Genomic DNA, 13,081 nt, shown 5'->3' on the forward strand with positions numbered 1-13,081 from the left:
TCAATTGTGGACTCATCTATAAAATGTGAACTAGAAACAGATTGGTTATTCAAACAGTACTGGAAACTGTACGGATCACGCACTACACACACTTAAGAGATGATTTCATCAGATTTTCAAAAAGAATTTGAGCTTCTATTAAAGGCTATTTAAAGTAGGACTTTAAAAGGAAAGCTAAACCTAGGAAAACTGGATATACACCAAATCAATTCAACTATTGGGTGTTTTTAAAAAAATTTATGCATCTGATGACTATATTTCAGCCCCAAATAATTATAGAGTAACTAAACTTAGAATAAAAAATAAACCTCTAATTGTAAAGATAAGCTATAAATCTGTTGGTAGGGAGGAAAAACTGTAAAATTTTGGCATCATCACGATAATAGTCCAATTTCTGGGAAAAAAGCCATATCCTTTATGTAGCAAAAGAAAAGAATCTATCTGGGACCAAAACAAAATCTACTTTTTTCCTTACTTCAGTTTGTCATGAAAACCCAATATAGAAACGATTTCAAATTAATTAAGAACTGCAGCCATTTAATAGGTGTTTGATAACTTAGATTATACTCTGTTAGCAGATTATTAAGGCTCTAAAACAATGCATATATTATATGAAAAGAAGTTTTGCTCCAAAATAAATAACGGTAGTCCTAATATGGGTAGCAATTTATTATGGGGAATTTAAAAAAATGAATGGCAATGTGGTGTTTTAAACTTCAGAATAGATAGTTATAAAAGACATTGTTTTCCTTGACAACATCAAATATTAAAACAGACTTTAAAATCACAGAGTTTTTGTCTAGAAGAGATGGTCCATATTCTTCATTCAAACAATCTTTTTTTTACAGAGAAAACTGATATTTCCAGGGTCATAGTTAATGTCAGAATGAAGATTAGAAGCCATGTCACGTGACTTCTACTGGCCCAGGGATATTAGCTGTTAAATACTAGGGGGGAGGGGGAGTCAGAACAGGCTAGGTTATACTGCCATTACAACTTGAAAACTTATACTGGCTTACAATAAGAAAAGTTTATTTCTTGATCATGCAAAGAACATTGCAACTGTTCTCCACGTAGTGGCTAAGTATTCCCAGGTGCTGTGATGTGATGGCATCTTCAGTTCAATGACCACCACATGGGAGAAAAGCATGGAAAATCACACATCACCTTTTAAATGCTTCTGCCTGAAAATTATATACATTACTTCTGTTCACATTTCATCAGTGAAAGCAAGTTGAACAACCACACTTAACTTCAAGAGGAAAGGAAATATCTTTCCACGTGTCAAAAAAGAGGGGGAGAACCAGAACGTATGGGTGAGCATTAGTAATGGCTACTCCAACAGGAAACTCACTTCCATCTCAAGTTATGCCATTTTCGGGGAACAAATTGTAAATAAGTTCATATTAAGCCAACCAAATGTGGGTTTAAGGTGAAAACCTTAGATATTGTGTCCATTTCAGAATTGTGACAATAGTGACTGCATTCACAAAATACTGTTTTAGAAATAAAAAGGAGATAATTCTGCCTCCCAGAATTTTCTGTACAACAGTCTTTGTTCCAGTTCCTCAAAATGTGTCTATTCTTCTCTCTTTTGTTTTTTTTTGGACAGACATGAAAATATATGAAGGCTACTGTAATACTTCCTTATGTCTTCTCCTTTGTCAATGAATTGTGCCAGGTTCTCTGCAAATACTCGTTTGTTATCACCACTCTAAAACTAATAGTGCAGGTGTAATCTGACCATTAAATAAAAAAATAAGGACTATTGTCTCTATTTTTCTGAATTCTCTATTTCTATAAATGAATATTGCTTTAAACCATATTGACTTCTAACAATCACATCTCACAATGAGCTCAATTTGAACGTATCAATTCCAAATGCAAGACATAGTCACACATGCTGCTGAGTCTCATCTCCCATAACCCTGCATTTGTGCTGAGAATTGGTTTGTTGTTGTTGTTATGGAGTAAAGTCCAGGATTTTCAATTTATCTATTTTTTATCTTGCTAACTCTTCTTATTTTTCTAGACTAGAAATCAGCAAACTTTTTCTGTAAAGGGCCAGATAGTAAATCTTTTAGGCTTTGTGAGAAACATAAGATCTCTATTGCATATTCTTCTTTCTTTTTCTTTTCTTTTTCACTTTTTTTTTTTACAATGTTTTAAAAATATAAAAACCATTCATACCTTGAGAGCCGTACAAAAATAGGTTGCAGGATGGATATGGCCCACAGGTTGTACCTTAACAAACCTTGTTCTAGACAATTAAACTACTTGTGGGTTCTGATTTGATCAACCAATATATCAGGATCTCTAATTTCTCCAGTTTCTGTCATCCACATACTTTATCAGATTGTCATCTAGTCATTTAACAAAAATGTAAAATAGAATGGGCCTGTGGAGAAAGCCTCCTGGCACATAGCACAGATCTCGCTCCAGGCTAACACTAATCCTCACTCCACGCTCTGTAGGGATGCTTAGATCACAGACCTACTCACCCATGTTGTCATACAACTTACTCAAAGTAATATCATAAACACCAAAACACTATTTATCTATAGCACTCCTCTGAGAGTCTATTTATAATATCTAAAATAGAAAACTAGTTTTGTCTGGTGTGAACTGTTTTTAGTGAAGTAGTGCTGCCTCCTAGTGATCAATTCCTTGAGCACTCACAACCTATCTTTCAACAATCCAATGTAGTATTCTTTCATAACCAACATCAAGTTAACTGTCACAATTTGTGGAATTTATATTCTTTCCTTCTGTGATAAAGACAGATTAGTTCACCTTACTTTTCAACTACCCTATTATTCTATACTGCTTCTCAGATCTAACTTTCAGTGGTCTAGCAATTTATTCACTAGGTTTATTCCATGCTCTCCATCAAGGATTGGCAAACTCCGGCCCACAGGCCAAATCCAGCCTGCCACCTCCTTTTGTAAACAGAGTTTTATTGCAACAGAGCCATGCTCCTTCATTTATATATTGTCTCTCCTGTTCTCACACTACAATGAGACAGTTGAGTAGTTTTCAACAGAGATTGTATTGCCCCAAAAACCTGAAATATTTATTTACAGGCCCTTTACAGATAAAGTTTGCCAGCCCCTGCTCTAGGTGAGTCTGGACTAAAACTTATTTAGTCACCTATCCTAGGCTTCGCTTTCATCTTATTAACATTTACTTTTATTCTTTATAATCTAAAAGTCATTCTTCTTAACAGACATAACAAAAGCAAAATAGGAACTGAGGCCAGCGACTCATATTCTCTATTGGCATCACATTGTGTCTTGCTATTCCCCTGGATTAGACCCCCAAAAGCTCTTACCCTGACTAATCTCCCTGCTTCTCATCTCATCACCCACCCCATCTGCCCCAGTTCATCCTGTGGACTGCTACCTAGATAGACAATCTTTTTAATAGGCAAATCTAATTTAACTACCTTGCACTGTTCAAGGGCTTCCTATTAGGTGCAAGACAAAAATCTAAACTCTTCATTATGACATAAAACGCCCTTCATGGCCTACCCTTTGCCTATCAGACATCCTTTTCTCCTGCTCTTCTCCCCCATGTACACTCAATGCTCAGCCATGTTGAACTGCTACCAGCTGCTATATTCTCTCACACCCCTTTGCATGTTGGACGCCTTCTCTCTCCCTGGAACACTCTCCACAAATATATCTTCCTTCTTCACCACTCTTCAAGTCTCAAGTCAAGTCTTTTCTCCTTTGGAACTTTTCCTATTTCTCTGGTAAACATAGGAGTGCATTGTTCTTCAATATCGTTGTGTCATATGTGTCTGCATATGCACTTTGTGTGTGAGTGTGTGCACACACACACACACATATCTATCGATCGTTCTATCTTATCTAAGTAGCTTGTCGTTTTGCCGTATAATCTGGCTGCATGCCTGCCTCTGCGCCAGACTGTAAGTAACTCGAGGGCACAAACTGTGATTTTGATCTGTTATCGTTAGCGTCTAATACAGACCCTCACACAAAAACTTTTCAGTTCAAGGTGCCTGAGAGCGTCTCAGGAATTTTTTCACGGTGCATCTAAGTCAAAAGAAATGAGTTATAGCTCTATTTACTAAGTGGTTAGTAAACAATTGAATAACTATTCACACTTTAGCATCTTAGCCATTTGAAAAAATAATAATACATGTAAATTAAAAGAAAAAAATTGTATACCATTCTTAAATAACCACAATTACTTACCAATGGAACATGTGTACTACAGTATTACACAACTTCTCAAACATTGGAATTAAACTGGGACACCGCCACCTTCATTTCCCGTTCCTTACTGATTTGGGCATGGCATTTGTTTTTATCACAACCACCACTGAAAGCTCAGCTTTGTAAAGAATGATCCCATGGAGGGAAATAGTGTGACCTAACATTGAAATGGTAAACTACCTTGAGCTAGTAGTTTTCTCAGTGTCTCACAGATATCAAATACCACCGTGTTTCCCTTGAAAATTAAAAATATTCCACAGTGCCCCTGTGAGTTCACTGCAGCATCCTTGGCACACCGTTTGGGATCCATAGCCCTAGTGCCTAGAAGTTCATTAAATATTTGTGTGATCCACCCCAGTTAGAATGTTTATATAGTAAATTACATAAATATTTAACCAAGATAGCATCTTTAAAGAGAAAAAATAGTTATAGAACAGGTATCAGCAAATTTTTCTAGCCAGGCAGTAAATATTTTAGGCTTGTAGGCCATATAGTTTTTTTAGGAACTGCTCAATTCTGCCATTTCAGCATCAAAGCAGACATAGATAATACATATGTGAATGGATATGACTATGTTAGAAAACAACTTTATTTACAAAAACATGTGGCCAGCTTATGGGCCATTGTTTGCCAACCCTGTTTTAGAAAGTTTTTTAAATGGTATATTGTTTCCATATAAAGTTGCTAAAAAGTTACAAACAAAAGGTGAGACTAAATATCATGAGTCCATATGGACACAAATAAATGAATAAATTGAAAATTTTATGAAGAATAGGATTACAAAAGGAAAGAGAATAACTTTACATCAAGAAGCCTAGCAGACACCATCTTAATTAAAGTGAACATCATCAATAAAGGGATAAATATAAATTACACATCACTTAATAGGATGCAATGAGAAGAATGCAAAATTACTTCTGTGATATTAATACCAAAGATCTACAGCTAAAAATTGTAAAGAAATATTGAAAAAAACAATAGAATACTACTCTGCCATAAAAAAGACAAAATCATACCATTTGCGACAACATGGATGGACCTTGAGGGCATTATGCTAAGCAAAATAAGTCAGACAGAGAAAGACAAATACCATATGATTTCACGCATATGTGGAAGATATACAAACACACAGAAAAGGAGAACAGATTAGTGGTTACCAGAAGAGAAGGGGATATGGGGCAAAAGCGGTAAAGGGGCACATATGTGTGGTGATGGATAAAAACTGGACTGTCAGTGATGAACATGATGCAATCTGTAGAGAAACTGAAATATGGGGATGTACACCTGGAATTTACACAATGTTGTAAGCCAATATGGCCTCAATAATTTTTACAAAAACCTGAATTGAGGGTCATTCTACAAAATAACTGATCTATAATCTATAAATGTCAAAGTCACGAAAGTCAAGGAAAGACTGAGGAACTATTCCTGAAAAATAGTGACAGAAGATACATGACAACAAAATGCATCTATATGCAATATATAATTCCAAACTGGACCATTCTCATATAAAGAACATTATTGATAAAATTGATAAAATTTAATGTGGTTTGAGAATTAGATACTAGTAAGTATTCAATATTTATTTCCCGATTTTGTTGGTAATATTGTATTTATATGGGAGAATGTCTTTGCTTGCAGGAAATACACACAAACTCAGGGTTGTTGGGGAATCGAGTTAGCAGCTTGCTTTCAAATGGTTTTAAAAAAGTTCTTTGTACTCCACTTACAGCTTTTATATATCTTTCAGATTGTTTCCATTAAAAAGAATTTAATTTCTAAAATTGAAAAGTGGAGAAGTGGATATGCAAGGATTGCTGTTCTGTATTTAGCAGAACAGCTGGCCCTGCTCCCATCTCAGGTGATTTTCATTCATTTCCTTACAGGTAAACACACCCTATGGAACATACAAGGACAATGATTATATACAGTATGATTTTCCTATATTTAAGGCATAGAAGTAGGTAAATTTCTCTCAATCAACAAGTCTTTATTGAACACGACTGTATTCTCATCATTGTGTGAGAGAGAGAAGGAGAGGAAATAAATATGTATAGAACATCTGTATGTATCAGGTGAGGAGGAAGAACAGCTTCTGCCCTTAAGGACTATATACCTTAGTTGGGTAGACAAGAGCGACACATAAATTCACTATGAGAAACCTAATGCACAATTAAGTACTAATTTATATAAATGGGTTAGCTTAATTTCTTACCCCATTCATCTCAATCTCAACAGGAAGAGCAATTAGAAGTACCAAAGATGCTTAATTGAGAAAGAGACAGAGATAAGGGTAAAAGTACAAAACAGTGTTGACAGTGTAGGTCTGAACAAACTGAGAGGACAAAGAACCATATCTCTATGCTGGAAGAGAGAGGCAGGACTCTAGGAGATTCCTGGTACTCATGAATTCATCAACACTTTAACTATCTGCTAAATACCTTAGGTTTCCATAACATTGCTGAGGTAGAAATGTAAACTGCACACATTGTGAAACTGGTGTACAGCCAATGAGTCAATTAATAAATAATAAACCCAGCTGATCACTGAGAATCCACATTAAAATTAGCAGAATTTAAAAGTAGGAAAACAGGTGGAGGCTTAGGATATTTTTTAGATCAGAGATTATCAAACTGAGATTTTTTCAAGTAATTAATTGATTATTTATTTTTTTTGTGAGGAAGATTGGCCCTGAGCTAACATCTGTTGCCAATCTTCTTCTTTTTGCTTGAGGAATATTGGCCATGAGCTAACATCTGTGCTAGCTGTCCTCTATTTTGTAGGTAGGACACCGCCACAGCATGGCTTGATGAGCAGTGTGTAGGTCCATGCTCAGGATCTGAACCTGTGAACTCCAGGTCACCAAAACAGAGCATGTGAACTTAACCACTATGCCACCAGTTGGCCTCCAAACTGAGATTATTAATAGGTATTTTCTGAGAAAATAAAATATTCAAATAAATTTGAGATGCAATGAAACAAATTAAGGTAAGTTTCTTTATTACAGAACTTCTTGGAGTCTGTAATATGCTAATGTGCATTGTACACCTTAAAAGAGGGGTATCATATGCAGCATTTCACTTAGCTCAGGAGCCATATCAAAACATCTAAGTGTAGAAAATACCTAACACGGAGACAGAGTGAATAAAAAAAGAGATTGCTACTTTGAGAGGCATAGTATCAATAATAACAATAACAAACAACAGCTCCCTATGATGCTTCCTAGGAGCCTCATACTGTTCTAAGGTTTAGTATTTTATTTTATCTTAACAACCCTATGACATAATATAATTATGATTCCCATTTTACTTTGAGAAAAATGAGATATAGAAATTTTAAGTAAATTGCCAAAGGTCATATGCCTAGAAAATGGTCAAACAGTCTGGCTCCATCACCCATGTTTTTAACCATTATACCATTGAACTTATCAATGAAATTTTTACTCATCCATTCCAAAGTAAATTATCAATTAGATACTAAGCAAGAATGAGAAATAAGCATGATTATTATTTTAAATAGAAGATTAGGAATTTAAAAAGCCCTATTCAATGAAACTGGAATCAGGGACAGGTGGTAAAAAAATCTGCAATTATAATTATGAAGTATACAGTCATGATAATCCACAGTTCATAAAAATTAAGAAGCATTTCAAGCAAAGAGTATGCATGCCAATTTCTTAATGCATGCTAAGGAAAACAATATGGTAAGCACTTTAGAAGAGTTCTCACCGTGATTCTCTTCATATCTAGCTGGCGCAGCTGCATCATATTCTGAAGGATAGTGTGTTTGTACCATGACTCTTGAGCTATTGGATTGCCATCAAAAGTGATGTCTGAGAGAGATGTAGAGTCAGCAAGGCAGCAGACACTCTCAAAACTGCAGGAGAGACAGAAACCACTGGGTTATTGTGAGACCTTCAAACAGCACTTTCATTTCTTTAATAGACATTGTTTTTTTAAAACAGTTTTAGACTCACAGAGAAATTGAGAAGATAGTACAGAGTTCCCATATACTCTGCATGTAGTTTCCCCTATTATTAACATCTTGTATTAATATACTACAGTTTTTACAATTAGTGAACTAATATCAATACATTCTTACTAACTCAAGACCATATATTATCTAGATTTCCTTAGTTTTTCCCTAATGTCCTTTTTCTACTCCAGGACCTCATCCAGGACACCACATGGCATTTAGTTGTCCTGTCTCTTTAGGCTCCTCTTGACTGTGCCAGTTTCTTAGACTTTCCTTGTTTTTGATGGCCTTGACAGTTCTGAGGAATACCAGTCAGTTATTTTGTAGGCCGCTCCTCTATTGGGATGTGTCTGATACTTTTCTCATGATTAGACTAGGGTTGAGGTACATACTATTAATTAACATGACTTATCACTGTCCATGTTGGCCTTGAGAACCTGGGTGAGGTAGTGCTTCTCCGTTTTCTCCAATGTACATTTAGTCTTCCCTTCCCTTCTTTCCACACTGAATCCTTTGGAAGGAAGTCATCATGTGCAGCCCCAACTTAGCGAGTGGGAAGTTCAGCTGCCCCTCCTTGAGGGCAGAGTATCTACATAAATTATTTGGAATTCTTCTTCCCAGAAGGTTTGTCTTTTTTCCCCCATTTATTTATTTATATCAGTTTCAATTTATGGATATTTATTTTATACTTTGGGTTATAATCCAAAACTATTTTACTTATCTTATTGTTCAACTTGTTCCAGCTTTGGCCATTGGAGGCTCTTTCAGTCGGCTCCTATGTTCCTTTGACATACCCCCATTAATGTGGATTTTTTTCTGAGCACTTCTTTACTTTCTGGCACTATAAGATTCTCTAGATTCATATTATATATTTACTATCCCAGTCCTAGAATCAGCCATTTCTCCAAGGAGCCATGGTTCCTTTTATTGTAAATGGTATTAGAAACAAAGATCTGCTGGCTAAGTGTACTTCTTGCTACTGGGATGTCGTTTCTTTCAGGTTCTCTGCTGACAAAGTAAAGAAATATATGTGTATATGCTAACCTGTGTGTATACATATATCTATAATATTTCTCCATGTAGCCATCTGTGTCTATACTAAGCTAAAGATGAGCTCACACTGTTGTCTCAAACTCTAATCTATTACCAAAAGGATCATTCTAGCGTCCTTCCCTTGCTTATCTGTAAATTCCTACTCCCACCAGGAGAAATCTGGCTCCCACCATCTCCCAGCCATCATTCAATTGTTCAATTCCAGAATACATGCATAGTGGTATCCGAATTTTTAACCTGTACCCCCGTGGGAAACGACTCTATCAACTAAAACACAATGTTTATGTGTAATTCCTTTTGCATTTAGTTTTGCAGACTCATTTACAAAGTTACTTAGGTCAGCACCTTACCCCACCACCCCTTCAGGGAGGTTTTTCCATACAATTGAAATACAGTTAGATTCTCTTGTCATAGTCTGTGTTCATTCCTTCCTGGGATCCTACAACCTCCTAAATGATTTTTTTAAATTTGCATACATTAAGGATCACTCTTTGCTGTAAAGTTCTAGGGGTTTTGACAAATGCAGAATGTCATGTATCCCCCACTAAAGCAGCATACAGAATAGTTTCATGGCCCTAAAAATCCCCTATTCAAAGCTTCTCCCCTCTCCCTGAATCCCTGGCAACCACTTATTTTTTTATGTCTCTACAGTTTTGCCTTTTCCAGAATGTCATACAGCTGGAATCACGTAACACGTAGTCTTTTTAGACTGGCTTCTTCCACTTAGTAATATGCATTTTAGGTTCATCTATATCTTTTTATGGCTTCATAGATCTTTTTTTAATCACTAAGTAATATTCCACTGTATGAGTGTACAAACAGCTTGTTTATCCATTCACCTAGTGAAGACATCTTGATTGCTTCCAGTTTTTAGCCATTATGAACAAAGCTGCTATAAATATTTGTCTGCAGGTTTTTGTGTGAACATAAGTTTTCAACTCAACTGGGTAAATACTTAAGAGTGCAACCGCTGGATCGTATAGGAAGACTATGTTTAGCTTTGCAAGAAACTGCCAAACTGTCTTCCAAAGTGACTGTATCATCTTGTATTCCTACCAGCTCTGCATTCTCATCAGCATTTGGTATTTGTCAGTTTTGGGGGATTTTAGCTATTCCAATAGGTGTGTAGTGGTGTCTCATTGTTTTACTATGGAATTCCATAATGACAAAGGATGCTGAGCATTTTTTCATATGCACGTTTGCCATATGTATGTCTTCTTTGCATTTTTACCTCTCGTTCCATTTTTTACTTAGGTTGTTTTCTTATTGTTGAATTTTAAGAGTTTTTTTGTATATCATAGATAGGTTTCTTTTTTATCAGATACATGTCTTGCAAATATTTCTCGTCATCTGTGACTTGTCTTTTCACTTCCTTAATAGTGTCTTTCACAGTACAGAAGTTTTTAATTTTCATGATGTCCAACTTATCAATTTTCTCTTTCATGGATCACGCTTTTGGTGTCGTATCTAAAAACTCATCGCCAAACCCAAGGTTGCCTAGATTTTCTCCTAAGTTTTCTTTTAGGTATAAAGTTTATGTCTAGATTGTAAAAGGTATAAGGTCTATGTCTAGATTCACTTTTTTAGAGAAATATCCAATTGTTTCAGTACCGTTTGTTGAAAACACTATCCTTTCTCTATTGAATTGGCTTTGCTCCTTTGTCAAAGATCACTTGACTATATTTGTGTAGGTCTATTTCTGGGCCGTCTGCTCTGTTCCATTGATATACGTGTCTACTCTTTCACCAATACCATGCTGTCCTGATTACTGTACCTTTATAATAAGTCTTGAAGTAGGTTAATGAATCCTCCAATTTTGTTTTCCTTCAGTATCGTTTAGCTATTCTAGGTCTCAGCTTTTCCATGTAAACTTTAGAATCCATTTGTTGATATCTACAAAATGACTTGCTGGGATTTTGATTGGGACTTTCATTTTTTAAAGAAAGGAATAATCACTTTTCTAAATAATACCCCAGAGCAGGTCGGTAAAACTCATTTATATTAGTCATCTAATCTAGTGTCTAATCAAATAATTAATGAAAACACCTAGGCCTAAAAGCACTTTATTTAATGAGGTACTATACTGAATATCTTTCTTCCTGTGTTAAGAAAAGCTACACGATATAGAATATTTATGCTATAGAAAATAACCTGTGTGTGCACAATTAAGGTTGAGGCAAGCTCTCTAGCAAGAACAAAGTTCATTGTGTTTTTTATTGTCATATTTAAATATTTCTTCTATGTTTTCCTCCCATCCAAGGTAAAGAGATAGTCCACTATCAATTATTTTACCTCAGAGCTTATCCTTACCAATCTAAAAGGTAAATCTCATGATTCATATTCACATCATGGTTTTTGAGACATGTTTAGATAATTATGAGACGACATTTTTTAAAAGGCTGGTATATGTAGGTAAAAATGAGAGTTCGTGAATTTAAACTTAAGCACTTCAGGTGTAAATAAACATCAACAAACATTATATTTTTTTCCACCTAGCATTAACAAGTTTTGTTTATCACTATAAAATATCTTAGAACAGTTTCTGGTGTTTGAGATGGATGTTTAAAAGATGCTTCTCTCCTTCCCTCATAGTTGTTTACATAAAGCTTAAATCAAATAAAAATGCTTCTGATAATTTCCAAACTGAAACACAAGGCAAAGTTTTATTTCTTCCACAGTGTTAAGTGAACTAACTTCCCTCCACATGTTTTCTGCTCTGTATATTTCCTGTCTGATGAATGATGTCATCATCAAGTCAGTTGCCACTGCGAACCACACTCTTCCTCAGAAATTGATGATTGAGAATGGGAACTGTGAAGAGTCATCAAGGGATTTTAAGCAAGGGGCGGCTAACGTGACTAGAATAATCACAACTTAGTAACATTATAGAAGGTATAAATGGAAAAAAAGAGTTAAGAGTAAAAAACTAGTTATAAAGTAGATTGCTGTAATAAAGGTGAAAAATAGTAAGGGTCTAACATACCAAAAACTAAGGTGATAGCCATAAGAGTAAAGAGGAAGGGATAGGTTCTATGGAAGTTTAAAGTGTGGCACGGACAGAAATTAGTAATCATTTGAATGTGAAGAAGAGATAAATCTAGAATAACATACAGGTTCTCTTGGGTTAATGATTGACATGGTGGTTACAAGGATGTATACTTTGTCAAAATTCGTTGAACTCTACACTTAAAATAGGTATATTTTATTACATGTAAGTTATATTTCAATGAAGTGATTTACAAAGAAATTTAAAGTATAAAAAGCACATATTTGAGAGATCACATTTTCATCTATCAGGTCTCTTTTATCTGGAACACCATGTGACACTGGTGGCCAGTGGCTATTAGGACATGTTTCAAGAGGGCTTTCATTAAGTTTCCCTAAAACTTTCAAGGGATGGGGTAACTAATTTCAACCTTAAGATATTAACTAATGTGAGGAGCAGAGGCAACAGAGCCAGTAGATGGTCTATGTTAAAGAGCAGTTTTCTTCAATGGCCCAGCATGTCTGAACAGAATTAAACTGGAAGCTTCCTGAGGGCTAGAAATGTGGTGTGACCACTGCCCCAACACCTAACATAGGACCTAGCATTTAATAAGTTTGCAATAAAGTTCTGGGGAATGAATGAAAGAAGATGATGAATTGAAATGATTCCAAAGGTCATATTCTTGATAAAAAAAATTAGTAAGTGAATTTTATTACACTATCCCTGAAATTACTTTTTAAAAGTTATCACGCTATTCGAGAATCATTATGCCCTGATATCTGTCACTAGTAAGACAGATGCACTGAAAAGTGGAAATAATATGTCT

General features: G+C 35.3%; 1 protein-coding gene across 9 annotated transcripts in view; it reads right to left on the reverse strand.

Annotated features, from left to right (window-relative positions):
• The window catches only part of LRRC49 (leucine rich repeat containing 49), a 137,880-nt gene that overhangs the window by 50,304 nt on the left and 74,495 nt on the right, over window positions 1-13,081 (reverse strand). For all 9 annotated transcript variants that reach the window (XM_014848223.3, XM_014848222.3, XM_070498953.1 and 6 more), the window contains one exon: window positions 7,970-8,117. In XM_014848223.3, the coding sequence (XP_014703709.1) occupies window positions 7,970-8,117 (148 nt within the window). The remainder of the gene's footprint in view (window positions 1-7,969; window positions 8,118-13,081) is intronic.

This window comes from Equus asinus, chromosome 2 (assembly GCF_041296235.1).
Source record: "Equus asinus isolate D_3611 breed Donkey chromosome 2, EquAss-T2T_v2, whole genome shotgun sequence".
NCBI lineage: Eukaryota > Metazoa > Chordata > Mammalia > Perissodactyla > Equidae > Equus > Equus asinus.